The following is a 16589-nucleotide window of genomic DNA, read 5'->3' as shown; positions in this document are numbered from 1 at the left end:
GCGAAAGAAAAAGGACACAAACGGATTATTATGTATGTCGTTCGACGAGGGTGGGCCGGGTAAATTTGACGGCAAAGACGGTGATGTTTTAATGCGGTCGTTTCTCGGTATGGATTGAATCCTCTCCCATATGTATATGAACTTCGGAATCAGTTAGTGCATTGTTCTCTACCCGTCGTCCTTTTCACGTTTATGGTTGGAAGAGTTTTAACCATTTTCTTGTACGTTGTCAGATGTTCTGCTGCTTCCTTTTTCCGTATCGTGTGCTGCTTTTATGGGGACATCTTTTTAGTGAAGGACTCTATCTGAACGTGGTATCCTTTCAGTAATTGAAATGTCTTCTGGGCCGCAACTTCCGCCTCAAACGGAAATAACCCTCTGTCGGAATAGGGAAAGAAGCCACGCAAGGCAATATGAGGATGGAATTCTTGTGGATTTTTGAAATGTCTCAGTACCGTGGCCGCTTAGTTGTAAAGACGTCGCTCGTGGTATCGTGATTCCAACTATGTGCTCTACCGCAGTGTTCATATTAGATAGTCCTCGCCGTAGTAAATTTTCGTGATATTTATCAATCTGAACAGCAGCCAAAGGTGAAGCGAGCTGCGAGTGAAGAAAAGTTCAATGAAGCACATAAATGGCTGCATTGTAGATTCGCTACGTTCGTGGAATTCCACGCAAAATTTCAGGGATAATTAGTGTATTCGCAATCGAAATTTTGGTGAATAATGTGTGAGTTGAGCCGTGAATAGGAGATTGGATATTCGCAGGAAAAATGACCAGTAACGCAGAGGTGTGTCCTAGTTCCGCAGACAGTGCGGCCGATGACGAATCATCCGATTCGGAAAATGAGATGGAACCGGCGAAGAGTTTCCACCGGCGGCTCTCCACGAAGCGAGATATCAACAATTCGGTAATTAATGTTTGTTCAATTACCTGAACATGGGGTCGAGTGTAAATTTCGGTATACAAAACTATCTTTTAATTTTTCTTAGTCATTTTCATTTCGGTGCTCCCTTGCTCGTACCTTGGCCGAAAGTTTATTCTATCTTGTCGACAGGACACTGGGAAGAGCGAATTGAGCGTGATAGCCGAAATACACCTTTATCACGCTGCCTAGCAACAGGGCTGTTGCCATGTAAACAATTGCAAATCTTAAGTATCTAAACACGCACTTCGAACAATACACCTATGTAATAAGCGAGATTGTAGCGTCTCAGAGAGGAAATAAAACCCTAACGAAATGGGAGAGAATAAGGCTAGCGCGGTAGTGGTGGTGGTAATGGCTGTGGAACTTCCTACACATAACCACACTTTTTGTCCTTTTTGACAGATTGAATGTGATACGTGTTGTTTTCTTCGGAAAAGGTACTACCATGCCAAGAGTTCATGATGATGAGTTTGTTATGGAAGTATATGGGCCTCTTGTTACGCTGTCTAATGGCTCCGTGGTGGCAGGATTGTGAGCTAAGGAGGTTGTTTCTGGTGCTGTAATTCACGTAAAGTTAGTAGTATCCTTGGCAACCATACTATTACCGTTCGTATGATCCAAAGGTCGGAAGGAGCAGCGCTCAAGATTTTGCCGGTTGGGATAGCTCGAATTTGCTTAGAGGCATTATGAGGTGGCTTGCGTTTCTTTCACTAACAGATTTTCCAGTAACTTAACTTCTAGTTCTGGGGTGTTTTTTTTTGGCTGAAAAGGTGGTAACTTATAGAGTGTAATTAGGAGAATAGGGTAAATACCGCAACCGTTGCGTGTGTAACTACTGCAGTGTGGAGTCTTATGTTCCAGAGTGACACGACACATTTAGTATAAATTGCTTATTATTATTCTGTTAAGGGACCGCGTCCTTGAAGAACTATTGTGCCCCTTTTACTGGTTATAGTGTACCTATTGATCATAGTATCTCAAGCAGGCCTGTAACCGTTAGGAACTTTAGTATGTTCCCCACTTCCAGATGTTCCAGCTTTGCATCTGGTATTAAGTGTTCTCCCAGATGTCTCGACCTACTTTGCACAAGTGCTGGACACTGTCCCAGGACGTGTGTAGAGGTTTCGTCCTTCTTCTCACAAAACCTGCAGGCAGGGTCCGTAGATATCCCTAGGTTCCCTAGGTGATAGTTCAGCCGACAGTGACCAGTGAGAATTCCCACTATGATTCGGAGGTTCTTTTTGGTGAGGTTTAAGCAATCCTTTGTACGCATGGGTTCGTATCCCCCAATAAGCACCCTGGACTGCTCCATCCCTGGTAGGCCCGCCCAATATAGTTCCCTCAACCGTTTCTCTTCATTTCTTAGATTCATAGCCATGAAACCGTTTCCGATTCCACAGAAGGGTTCTGGCCGGTGTAAAGGCATCCCTGCTCCCTTCTTGGCTAGTTCATCCGCTGCCTCGTTGCCTTCCAACCCATCATGGCCTGGAACCCAAAGTATCCAGACCTTGTTGGACGAGCCGAGTGTATTCAGTCTCTCAAGGCATTCCCATACCAGTTTAGAGTTCACCTGGTTGGACCTAAGTGCCTTGATCACTGCTTAGCTATCGGTGAGAATAGCTATGTTCTGCCCCCTGTGGTTCCTTTGCAGATTAAAGGAGATACATTTGTCTATGGCGTATATTTCCGCCTGGAATATGCTAGTGTACCTGCCCATTGGCTCAAAGTATATTTTCCTTGGACCAATGACACCGGCACCCGCTCTCTCTGCTGTGAGGGATCCGTCAGTGTACCAAGTAATCAGTTGCTGGTTTAAACCGTATGTCGCAGCCACGCTCTCCTAGGTTGCCTTGTTACGTGTTTCAGACTTCTTATCGAAGTGAAACACCTATATAGTGTCATGTTGTCCCTCGGTATCAGTAATTCGGGATACCGCCTAGAAAGGATATCAATCTTCCTTCGATTTAGGCAGCTCCCCGCCTCACTCATACTACCGGCCATCCTGAATATTAATCTCCTTGCCTGCATTTGTATGCGCAGATGGAGAGGGGTTAATTCCAGAAGGACCTCCAGAGATGCTTGCTGAAATCGGTGGATTTGCTGACAACGCGACTGGCTTTTTGACATTTGGCCTTGTCACAGAACCTCTCATGAAACTACTCTTTCAGATTGTCGTTTTAATCCACCTTGAAAGAGGTGAATCCTCCTTTATTCAAAATTCGATGTAATTTTACATGCGAAAGGAGGGTGGACATTTTTTTTCACAGAATGTGGCCGTATGGGGTATCAAGTGAAACGGCTCAATTAGTACTTTTCGAAACTGGTCCCATATGTAATATCGAGTGAAACATAGAGGGGGCTTAAAATATGACTTTTAAGAAGTGTAACAGGTCTCGTTCTCAGAACCTATCTAACCGAAAAATCTGGAAAAGATCACAGTTACGTATTCAAATGAAATCTAGGCGTCAAAATACATTCCGTTTTGAAATCTGCAGAAATAAAATTATTAATAGTATATTAGCATATTTTAGAAATTTTGCCGGAAACCGCTCTTCAGTTCATGCTAGAAATTTGTGAGTGGTATAGGGGATAACATAAGGCATAACTCTAAGAAGTTTGAAGAAAATCCAACTAATATTAACAAAGTTATAGAAGGTGAAACTTTTGCATTTTCTGTGAATTTCATGAATTCTAAAACATGTATGACGTCATCATAACATATCAATTCGTCAATACCACAACAAAGTGAGCTCATATGAATGAGGAGTCGCAGGGAAACATTTCTTTTTAGTTTTCTAATCATTTATATACCAATATCAACTATTCGAGACAGATATATGTATGTATCTATATGTATATACATATATTTTTTTATGGGTGGAGTTGGAAATCTTAAAAGGACGCTGCTGCCCCAGGTTGCAGCAGTGTGCGGGATTTTCTCCCACTAAAACCACCCCCACTTCTCCACCCATAGCCGCGCGGGACCACCGTGAAGTACCTCGGGTAGGGGGGCTCTGAGTTACACCAGCACAACTAAGTCGCGCGTGCGTCACGCTTTCCGGGATCTTTCCAATTCCTGCAGCTTTTCCTGTATCGCATTTACCGTTGCATTTATTGCACTCCAATTTGCTGCGGAACTCAGCATCTCCTCCACAAAATTATGATGTCCGTAACTATGTTGAGGACAGTGGAAGATAACATGCTCCGGGTCTAGGATGTAGTAGGGCATTCAGGTCAATCTGGAGCCTCATCCAATCCTAAGCGATGCAAGTACTTCCTTTATCCACCGTGTCCCGTAAGGAACTGTGTTTGGTGGTAATCCAATTTTCCATGTTTGCGCTCCACCTATCTCTCAACACACGGGATCAGTGTATGGGTCCAGTGGCCTTTTTCGGAATTATCCCACGGTTGCTGCCATTTCCCGTACAGCTCCTTTCTAGTGGCCTTTCGGAAGCACGCAGTCACTTCGCCCCGATTAGCTTTCCTTCTCCGATAGCTGCCTCATTCGCTAGAAGATCCAACTGAATCACCTCTGCGATGACACACATTGCCTCACCAGATACCGTCCTTTATGCACTGCACACCCTCGGCGCGATTGGCTGGTATGCCGAACTTACCCTTCCCAGGTTCACTGTGTTATACAGTGTTATCTCATACAGCGGTCACATATAGCAGGATGAATTTCATCATCCTTGCGATAAGCAGCCGGCGACCAGATTTTGATCGTCCAATATTAGGCATCATCTTTGCTAGAAATGAGGGGTCGCCTGGTACCCAGAGTTTACCGCTCACCGTCACATTTTTACCCCTGTGACCATAGTTCTCGGCACGTAGTCCCTTCTGGGCTTGGAGTTTTGATTGCTGTTTAGCTTCAGGTGTTACCTCTGATTCCTTAGAGAATCTTCTTTACTGAGCTTCGTCACCACGACAGGGTAGTTAATCGTCGAGGGAGCTCGACCATGATACGATTACAAAGAATACATTGGGCTGGTCATGGGTGACGCTAGAATACTCTAAAGGGCTTTGAAGGGTAAAATTGACGGAAGAAGACCAGCCCCGATACTGAGGAAAAGATGGCATGGAGGTTTCGTCATCCTCTGAGCAAAACCAGCAGACAGTGTCCGTAGATATCCTAGATATTCCTAGCTTCCCCAGGTGATATTTCAGCTGACAGTGACCAATAAATATTCCCATTCTAATCGGAAGTTCCTTCCGGTGAGGTTAAAGCAATCCTTTGAGTGTTTTGGTTCATATTTTCCATGAGCAACCTAGGCTGCTCTACTCCTGGTAGATTGCCCACTATAGTTTGCCCCGCCGTTCTACTTTATTTTTCAAAATTACAGCCATCGACCCATTTCCGATTTTACAGGAGGATTGGCGTAGAGACGCTCCCGTTCCTTTCGTGGTCAGTTCGTCCGCTGCCTCATTGCCTTCTGGTCCAACATGGACTGGGACCCAGAGTATTCAGATTTTATCGTGCGAGTCGAGCGTGTTCAGTTTCTCAAGGCGTTGCCATACTAGTTCGGAGTTCACTTGGCCGGAATTAAGTACCTTGAGAACCGCTTGGCTATCAGTCAGAATTACAATATTGAGGTCCCTATAGTTCCTCCGGAGGTTGAAGAAGGAGTATACTAGTGTGCTTATCCATTTGTAGAAAGTATGTTTTTTTGACCGATGACCGTGTCGCCCGATCTGCCTGTTGTGAGGAATCCGTGTGTGCACTAGGTAACTTGCTAGTACTAGCATTCCATTAGAACTTCCATTAGTTTTCTTCTCTGAACCGAAGGTTGAACCTGAATAGCTGTTAGAGATATCCTTCATGGCCCGTGGGAAACAGGGTGAGATAATCATTTACCTTCTCATGTTGTCTCCCTAGCAACTCCTTGATGATGTGGTTTAGTCTGTGGGTCCACGAACACTCCCATCGCTTTTGATATCTATTTATAGATCTCCCCCTTTCAGCATTCTCAGTTTGCGACAAAGTAGAGATCTTATCTGGCAAGATGTCGATCGAGGCAATTTGTTTTTCAGTGAATATAATCAAGTTGGATATAAAATAAAAGGTCTGGATAAGTATTATACTATATAGGTCAAAGTTTTGGAATTTGTTATAAAAAGGGAGGTGTTGAGGTGAACAAATGCACTATGAGTCAAGAGCCCATCCTCAGAAACTGCACAGGAAAAAAAATTGAAATACTGCCTTTTCGTGATATCTAGCACGATACACGATTCTCTCCATGTCAACATCTATTCGGATAAAGTTAGGAATTGTTAGCATCTTACAATAGTCCTTTAGTTTATCCTAGAATCAGCAGTAACATAAATCATAATGCTGGAAAGTTTGGTGGAATTCGTACTATTAGTGACAAAGTTGTAGTAGTTTGAAGTTGTCCATTTAGTGTCGTCGTAAATCTACTGTAATTGAAAAAGAATGGCAATATCACACTAAAGTGAATACTGATAAATCCTAAATGGATATTCGTAAGTTACGAGCTACGCATAAATATGTAGAACAGTAGTGTATTTGAATATTCTTACTTATTAAAGCTACCTCACCAACTGGGCCCCCGTCAGGAGCGTTCTGAGTTGTGTTTCCCCTTTTCTCCTTCCTCATCTGTCCGCAACCGAGTATACTCTGTTAGAAGGAGTGGAGGGAATTTCGGATATTCCAGATTAGACAATTGGTTGACCACAGAAAGGATTTGGCTGTTGCTGGTACTGAAGAGGAGGTTCAAACCATGTTTTTCTGGCGCTGGTTTCAATGGAAAGGGATCTGATTAAATTCCCACGTCAATTTCCTTTTCGTCCAGAGTAAGCTTGATGAGCGCCGTCTGCTGAAAAGTACTCCTTCGTTTGCTTTGTTTTCGATTTTGCTTTTTCCGACAATGGCATGGAGTCTTCAACACACCTCTTCGAAAATCTTGCCTACAGGCTGACGGAAGCTAACTCTGTTTCAAGTTTGGCGATGGAGATTTAGCTGATGAACGGGGACAGGGATTTGCCTTTATTCAGGATTTGGGATCCTTCAAGCTGCTAATAACACTCGGCCTTGAGGTGAAATAGTTTCCTTCTATTCAGATTCCGATCAACAAACCGATGTCATCAGCATAGGAATGGTCCATTTGAAGGCTTCCCCGTCCTCTGGAGAAAGTAGGAGAGAGAACATTTACGATAAAAGGAAGGAACAGTAACGGCGACAGAATGCAACCTGACAAGAATGGGGAACATTACCGATAACAAGAAGCGATACTATCAGTGACAGAATACAACCTGTCAAATGCTTTCTTGAAATTGATGAAGTCCGCACACAGTTCCAAAATAATTAGAAGAGTGTGGAAAGGGAACAGAAACCAGTTTGCTCTATGACGTCAGCATGGACGGCATGGCGTATGAAGCGGGTTCTGGCCTCATCATTGTGACATACTTACCAGGAACGCTTTGCTTTGATTCGATATGGTATCTCCGTTTAATACTGATAATATCGCATGACCACCGGAGCAGTTTCGAATGGCACGGCGAGGAATGTATTGTTGGGGATCTTTTTTTGCTCTCGTCTGGCAAATTGTGGCGAAATTCCGTAGAAAGGTTGTAGAAAGCTGTGAACTCCCACGCATGCGATGAATTACATTGCTGCACTTTGAAATTAAAGGGGGGGGGGGGGGGGGGAGGGGTTTACACATCTAAAAAAGGAGTGCAACATTTTTTTTCACCAATAATAGATATGTGGTGTAGCAAATTAACGGTCTCGAGGAGTCTTTTCCGAAGCAGATATTCGTTTTGATATTGGTTATGAAGGTGTCACCATGGATCCCTGTGGAGATTGTTTGTTCAATATTTGTAGCTGTGAGGTACTAGCGGAGTTGCACTCGTACGGCAATTTGCCACAATCATCCAACAAGAGAAAGGATCTTCTTTCATTCTAGTATATAAGCAATCCAACTGATGATTAACATTGGATCGATTCTCTGAAGTCTTTCTGCGTCATAAATTGCGGTGAAGAGCTTGCTTGAAGAATCCTTCCATATCCATGAATTCGCTCAAATTGGGATTTCATCTTTTTAATTTTTACGTTAGCCAGGCAAAAGTTATCTCCGTGATGATTGTATTCATTACATCATTTTTAGGAGTAAGGAAGTTATAAGCTGATCCATTGGAAACTTTTCGGGTCCTTTCTACCGTGGTGCATTTTTGCATGAAAAGGACGCATTTTACGGTTGAGGGATACGTTGGAGTACCTTTCTAGAATTATGATTTAGTATGTTGTATGGGACAGGAAGCGCCTAAAGACGGGACAAATTGTACCAATTGGTTGTCCAGATTGGGTGTTGGATAGGGCTGACAACCCTATAAGGAAAACAACTTGTTACGAGGCTACAAAAGGAGCCTCGAACTGGATGGATTTTAGAATAACGAACCCGGCAACGAAAACGGACGAACGATTTACGTATTTTTTCATGGAACGTGCACTCCCCGTACAGACTGCATACTGCCCAGCAGCTAGCCGATAGCCTGTCCCAATATAGGACAGATGGAACAATGTTATAAGATATGCACTGGACAGGGACCGATCCCTGGAAAAAGAGCCACTACAGTAAACCAGTAGATTTCATGGTCGGCCAAAAAAATAAAACCTGTTGTTTTCAGCTTTGAAAATATAAGCGAAAACGAGGCAAATTTAGAATTATAAGTTAAAAAAAATCAGAACGACTGGTTCAGCGATGAATGTAAGCTAGCAACGTTGATGAAGTCGAAAAGTATAGGGAGCAACCGCACCAAGCGCGGAAGTTCTACTAACAAGTCAGCAGGATGAAGTCATATACACCGTTATGCCCAATCTGTCGAAACAAAGTGGGAAATCTTATTTTCGACAGAATGGGCGTATTGGAGCGATGGGTTGAACTACTCAGCAACCAGAATGTCGCCGAGTTGGAGGTTCTGCTTACTGAAGACAAGGAACATATACTGCCACCAACAAGTATAGAGGAAACAGTTAACAGTTGGCTTAAAAATCATAAGCTGCCAGGAGAAAATGGATTTACAGCCGAACTGGTTAAATATAGGGAGGCGACCAACTGCACCAAGCGTTGATAAAGCTCAAGGTGTGGGACAGCGAATCAACGCCTAACAATAGGTAACGAGGCATTCTCTATCCCATTCATTGAATGGGAGATATCACGCAGTGCGGCAATTGTAGAGGTATTGCGCTGCTGAGTACCATCTATAAGATGTTCTCAGCTATCTGGCTTCGTCGGATAGCCCCACAGGCCCAGAACATCATCATTGGGCTATACCAAAGAAGCTTCACTCTAGGCAAATCAGCAATAGATCAGATTTCCTCTGTGCGGCAACCGATTAAAATCAGTTGGAATGTGGGCATCTGTTGCACCATATTTTGATCGACTTCAAGGCTACCTGTGGTAGCATAGCCAGCGTAAAACTTTATACGACCATGGGGGAATTAGGTATCCCGACGAAATTGATAAGACTGATTAGACTGACCCTAACCACTATGAGAGGCCAGATAAAAACAGCAGGATCTCTCTCGAGACCACAGGGCATCAACAACTATCTAAGACGAGGAGATGCTCCTGCATCTAGGGTCGAAAATCAGAACCGATAATAGCTATCACGATGAAATCCGCGCACGGTTGTTGGCTGAAAACAGAGCATATTTCAGTTTACAAAACTGTTCCTCTCGAAACGCCTCACCATTTGGTCAAAACTCTTACTGTACAAGACAATGATCTTGTCAGTCCTCATCTATTCTTCGGAGACTTGGGTTCTTAGCAAGAAAAATTACGAACTGTCGGCCGCGTTCGATAGAAGAATCCTCCGATGAATTTTTAGTCCTCTATATGAGGGTTGACGATTCTCTAGCCTACATTACGACGAAATCTATGAGCGATAGCATGGCCGTCTGCTTATTGATAAAATCTGGCTCAATTGGTTGCAGTGGGTGGGTCACTTAATCCGTATGGATGAAGGTGATCCAGCCCGGAAAGTCTATAAGGGCAATGCCTGAGATGGAACGATGGCGTAGGCCACGAAGACATACAGCTTTTAGGGATATCGAATTGGTGAACCTCGACGCAAAACCGGGATGTTTGTAGTTTCTTATTAAGGCAGGCCTAGACCGGATCCCAATTGTTGCGCCGTTGATGATGGTGATGCTGTATGAGAGGTGCAGTACGAGTTGATGTTTTGACATCTCTTTATTCTGACTGGAGTGTGCATGATTGTTTTGGTTTTCCACTTCCTAGCTAGGATTTCAGTTGATAAACATCTGTTCTAGGTAGAAGTGCTTTTATTAACAGAGTTTTCGTTATTTTGACATTCTGACTGAAGATGAGTTTTCTTATTACAATAGGATTTGATAAAGCTTAACGCATTTAAAATTCACCAAGCTAAACTTCGTAGCGAGGAGCTAATAAAGGATTCGGCAGGGATGTAATATAGCTACCAGCAAAAGTAGAAAGTATTGTGAACAAGGGCGTTTCTATGATTTCATTTTAGCCGATAAATAATAATAATTCTTGTAGGAATTCGGGATGTACTGGACAGGCCCAATGAATGAACCACTCGAAACTGGGTTCTTGTCTTTTTAGTGCCATGAAAAGTCGACATCTTAAACAAATCGAATAGGGTCAGCAATTCTTTCAAGATTATTACGTAAATACTTTATCTAGAAGTTCACTTGAATACCGAGATTTGCCTGGAACTTGGACTGGTTTAGAAACCTGGGACTTTCTAAGCCTACTGAGACTTCCGTACATGTAATTCCTAACTCTGCAGTTATGTATGATATATCCATGCAACTGTTCGAATTATGTTACACATACTACTCCCGTGGATCCGTATCACTGGATAACGTATAATAACTGTCTATAACATTCCGTTATAGTTCAAGAACTAGACTGCCTCCAAAGGCAGACATCGTACCCTTTTATACTGTGGTGCTGTAGTAGGCAGTTCACAGCTTAAGTCTTATATATAATACTTCGGAACAGTTTTTTTGGGTGGGGGATACCTATTATGAATACATATCTGCTGTCGATGAAGTGCATGCCGGCTTTTACTGGGTAAAACTTTAAATATTTTCTCTACACACTTCCAACGGAGCCACCATGCCGGTATTGCCTCCCGGAGCTATTTAGTTATTAACTCTTCATCCTACTCGCATCGGGTGCTGCTGCGTGAAGCGGTTTAATTGCAATAATTTCTTTCCACTACTTCGCACAGCTTCCGCAGCCTGCGCGATCCATGTTACATCCATTTCCACTATGTAGTTTATTACTTTCTACCCTTAAACTGAACCCTAGCTCACTCTCGAAGTTTCTCTTCGAGTTTTTGAATCTTGGCCAGGTTAACAGAACGTATTCCGCATCTTTGGCTACACCTTACAGATTCATCCAAACATTCTTCCAAACACCCCTCCCCCCCCCACCATATTTTAGAACTGAGTCAAATCATACCTCGTCTGGGAAAATCTCCATTTTCTTTACACATCAGGCCACAACGATTTCGTTTAATTTGGTGAGGGGAGTCATACCTCCAAGCACTGAGTTCTTTTGCTAAGCACATTATACTGTCTCCTAAAACAACCTATTCAATAACATATAAGGTTTCTTACCAGGGCAGAGGCCTCACCTCCGCCCGGACCGCACCAAATGGGAAGGAACTTACTCCCTCTTTTTTGGTCCACGGAACCCTCGTTTAGGGCTTAGTAACCAAACTTTAAAATTTAAAAAAAAAATATTTTCAGCTCTAGTCAAGCTTTGGTCCAAAGTATCGGTGGATTTACGCTCAATATAATTCATAGTCATGCTGTGTTCACTTATTTTATTCTTCCCCGAGAGATGCGAGTTCAGTACCAGTTTTACAAGTCGCAGGAATTCAGATCACCAACTCGAGCATGGGTTCCTTGCAGAATTCCTAGCTACTTGTCTGTCTCGGTCATAGCTTCGATGTGGAGGTTACCAATGCTATGTCCGGCATGCAGCTCGTGATGACTTTTGCGGATGGTTTGGATTCGACACTTGCGTAATACAAACTTCATCCGGATATCATGCCTCAACATGTCTATTATTCGCAACAGACTGCTAAGATGGTCGTCAGTACCAGCATACAGGTTGATGTCATCTAAGTACATCGATTGTGTCAGTTCGCACGTAGGTCATACTTTATTGCAAAACCATGCCCTCTAACATCACTCAGTAGCCATGAAAGGGGGTTCAGTGCTATACAAAACCAAAGGGGACTCAACGAATCCCTCTGGAAGATATCCTCCGTATACGGATGGGCTCTGCAGTATTACGCACTGCTGTACGCACTGATAAGGTGGTATGCCACCCTTCCATGACTGTCGCCAAAAACTTTATTAGTTTCGGATCAGTGCGACACAGATGAAGGACATCGAGTAGCCAGGTATGCGGGACGCTGTCGAAAGCCTTGGCATAATCGATATAGCAACTAAAGAGATTTTTTGGCCTCTAGTTGCCTGTTCTACGACTACCGAGTCGATAATGTGTTACTCTTTGCAATCCCTTGATCCTACTCGGCAGGCCTTCTGCTCCTCGGACAGAATGTTGTTGGTCTCGAGGTGCGCATTACCCCTTCCACTAATAATGGACGTTATGAATTTATAGAGGGTTGGTAAGTAAGTAATCGGTCTTGTGTCTGCGGAGTCCTGCACTGTGTCCGTCTTAGGGATAAGGTAGGTAATCCGTGCAGTAAGGAAGGGTGGAAATTCCTCCGGCCGACTCATGACCTGATTTATACTGTGTGCAAATCGACTGTATACGCTGAAAAATTTATATCAGAAATTCTGCACCTGATCCAAACCTAGGCTCCTCGAGTTCTTCGAGCTGTTTATGGCTCGTCGAACTTCCTTTTCGGTAACATCCGCAAAATTCATGCCAGGCGTATTGGCATGGCGGGTGCCTTTGGCGGTGATCCACTCAGCATGCTCAGAATCCCGGCGGATATCCCCCAAAGTCCACCCCAATACTCTTTCGCTTCTGTCACCGAAAGCAGTACTGTCTGGATGCTGGGATTCGTTGAGAGATCTGAAAAAGCTCCACTGGTTCTTCGCGTATGTTGCATTTTGGACATGTCTGGAGTGACTTTCGCCATACCGTCGTAATCAACTGCATATGACAAAAAGTTTTTGCTTTAATGTATCCAGAATTTCAATTACGGGTGTCTCCCTGGGGATGGCATAGTTCTGGTAAACCCTCTGCACTTTATTGCTCACTCGTCTGCTGGCATTGCCGGTGCTTATCTGAATCAATCTAGCAATGCCCTGCCTAAGTGAGTCCCGCCGACGTTCCAGATGAATTTTCCATGGTGGATCGCTTCGGTCACTCAAACCCATAACATGAAAGTGAATCTTCTGACCGTGCAACTGATAGCCGTAACTGCAGCACAATACACAAGTGATTGTAGTTGCAACCGCGACATATCAGTCGAGATGCAATCTCATCATTGATTTGAAATAGAATGAATAGAATAGAGCCTGGGAATATCTGGTCTATGCAAAGGATCCATTTCCGAGAAATATAATATATACACGCTGTTTTGAATTCGTCCCGAACCTCAGCGGAAACCTGGTGAAGAAGAGTGCTTCGGCGAGTACTAAAACTATTGCCTGCAATGCGGCGTGGTGTTTTTGATGCCGGCGCCTCGGTCACCAGTTTCCCCGATGACCGCAAGTCGAACACGCTCCCTGATGATGGCCGGAATCGTGTCGATGCGAGTTATAAAGCGGGACTAGTCTGCGACTCGCTGCGCAGTCACGTGCGCGAATTGCAGGAAACGCTCGGCGAATTTCTGGTGCAACAAGGGGCGGTAAGATGTTGTAGCCGGCCGCGCCGTTGTTCCGTAATAGGAAGGGACGATGAAGAGGTTCATTTTTTCAGTCCACTTCATCCGCTGTCTACGCAAATCTACTGAAGTGGTCACCACAGATTGCAGCAGGCGGAGCAATGCTCCTGGCCGTCGTGGCGCCTAGACGTCGAACCGCCCCACTACTAGCGGTTTTGATGCCATGCTGTCCATTACGGGTGTCCGATCCAGTTACCAAGTTAGACAACTCCCGCCGGTTATCCGTAGCGGACCTTAAATTCCTTCTTTTTTTCATATATGGATTTGCATTTTATACCTAACTGCCAGGTGTGGGGATAGCTGCCTCAGTGAGTAATCTGCAAGACTGCAAAGCTCCTGTACTTTCCTCACCTACCCCCCGAGACGCTTGCCATTCAGACCGAAACTATCCATCCCTCCTCCTTTCACAACCGGGTTTGGGACCGCCTACGGCGGAGTTAAATATTATTAAAATAAGCTTTTGTTGAACGATGTTAGCTCGTAAACTTATTTCCGGGTAAGTCGCCCGTCCTCCAATCCATCCGTTGCGGGAGGAGCGGTTCTGCATGAGCTAATCCGCATGGTTAATTAGTAATACTTTCCGGTATACAATCGCTGACTCATAGTATACTGCAAGAGGGAGTTTTTTCCTAAGTTATTCATGTCGCTTATTATCGTAATCAGAGGGATTGGTGTCGCCATGCAAGACTCATTTATCGGCTTCGATAGCCTTGGTTGCAAATGAAGATTCAATGGTTGTTGCTCTGGAACACTTGTTTGCCTTTGGCAAATCTCTCCGTTTTGGTTTGCCCTTAGCTGCTGATGCTCTGACAATACATTCCCTTCACCCTTGACACCCGGCGGTTCAGGCTTACCCGCAGGCATTTTTTTGCCTGACGTCAAATTTATACTCGTGACTTTGGCGTCAGCAGGTAAGGATTATTAACGGAGAAGACTTGCTTCGGTCACTCCTAAGAGTTGGGTTCCGGTTGGATTGATTTTAATTTTTGAAGGGTTGAGTTTTATTCTGATTGGCTGGCATACCCTTTATTTTATACTGGGAGAACTAGATCGCTCTCGGCAGTGACGCTTTTTACCCAGAAAAGGCTAGGTTCGCGTTCACATCATAACCCCTGTCACTGTTCAGCCCTCGGCACGATAGCACCACTTTGGTTTGATGATTACCGTTTAGCTTCACGTCACGACTTTAGAAGCCTAAGGTTAATATTCCATCCCGTTCATATTATTGCACACAAAAGGAAATAGCGGTCGGGTCCTTGTGGATAACTATGGATTGTCTGATAAGCTTTTGGTCCATTGCTATTGTTGTTACACTGCAGCCTTCCCAGTAGGGTTCAGAAAATTGACTTTTTTGAACACTTAAAACCTCCCTTTATAATCAACTTTTTCTATCACTCTTGAATAGATGAGGACGGCATGAATCCTTTGTAGTGTAGTCCTAATTGAGAATTCCAATTCGTTTACTAATGAAATGATTTCTAGAATTATTGGACACATCATTGCAATAAAGGGAGAAAACGATATGCGGTTAATATAAAATGTACCTAATTTTCCAAGTACTCCGTCAAACCTGAAATAGAAGTGTATTTGCGGCTTTGTTTTACACCTGCAAAACTTGACCTTCCCCACTTTGGGGAGTTAGCATATATACCATGTAGAATGGAAAGTACTGCAATGTGAATGGGCTTTAATTAACTATAAGTGATTGAGGTGTATTGCATACTAATTGCAGAACACTTGGAAATAGGAGGTCACTTGAACAACCTCAAATTGGTCTTTAAATATATTTGCATTTCCTTTAATATGACGTAAACTTTCTACGTCGTATGCATTGATATGATCTATGCATATATGGTTTCTGCATGGAATGCTATGGAATTGGGATCAGTTGGGCGGTGTTGAAATATGCTTTTCATGATTAAAATGACTCTTAGAATTTCGAATAATTTCCTTGGAGTAGATGCTTCACTGTTAATTGTCCTAGCGTGGAAGAATCCGTTCGTTTTCACACTGTGGCATTGAAGCGTGGTAAATAATGTCCATTTATCAGGCAGTTCGTTGATCAAAAAGGACTATTTAGGTCAACCACATTTGTAGTCCGATTTTTTACATATAGAAGGCTATCCATTATCTTTCCAAACTTGATCGACAATTTAGATGGTTGCGGCCCCGACGAGCTTCAGGATAAGGTGGAGGATATTTTAAATTTGGTAAATTGCTACAGGTGAAAAAGAGCTTTGCTTTCCAATGAGGTGTTAAGATTGCAAACATTGTGCGCAGATATCCTTTTCCGGGTGATAATTTAGCCTGTAATGATCAGTGAGTATTCCTGTTATGATCTTAAGGCTCCTTTTGGTGAGGTTTTAACAATCCTTGCTTGGGTTCATATCCCTCAAGAGCACTTTGAACTATTCCATTCCTGGTAGTAGTGGTGTAGTTTCCTTTACAATCCCTTTTCATTCTTCAGGGTCACAACCATGAACCCTGCAAGTTATTAAAACTCTCGTAGTTTTTTGATACATGTTCCCAATATGTGTCCCCAATTTGTGTTGCCTAGAATAGTTGGTTTAGTTTACTTCCAAATATTTGACTTCTATTTCTTGTTTAACCTCCATGCCATGTAGACTAATGGCTCTCAAGTGACTCAGTTTGCGCTTCCTAGTGAATGGTACTGTGGTGAATTTGGCTGCATTTGTGGGTAGTCCTGCCCTCCTGCATCAGGTCCAGTTTGGATTGTACCATGTAGCTTGTCCTCCCTGGAGATTATAGAGATTAATAT

At 43.5% G+C, this 16589-nt stretch overlaps 1 protein-coding gene across 1 annotated transcript in view; it reads left to right on the top strand.

The window, feature by feature from the left end:
* Positions 1 to 520: 520 nt before the first annotated feature.
* Positions 521 to 16589, top strand: part of LOC119660020 (diacylglycerol kinase eta-like) — a 201138-nt gene continuing 185069 nt past the window's right edge. The window contains exon 1 of the mRNA XM_038068399.1: positions 521 to 910. Within this exon, the coding sequence (XP_037924327.1) occupies positions 773 to 910 (138 nt within the window). The 5' untranslated portion in view covers positions 521 to 772. The remainder of the gene's footprint in view (positions 911 to 16589) is intronic.

Source organism: Hermetia illucens, chromosome 6 (assembly GCF_905115235.1).
Source record: "Hermetia illucens chromosome 6, iHerIll2.2.curated.20191125, whole genome shotgun sequence".
Lineage (NCBI taxonomy): Eukaryota > Metazoa > Arthropoda > Insecta > Diptera > Stratiomyidae > Hermetia > Hermetia illucens.
This window is presented reverse-complemented; position numbering and strand designations above follow the sequence as displayed.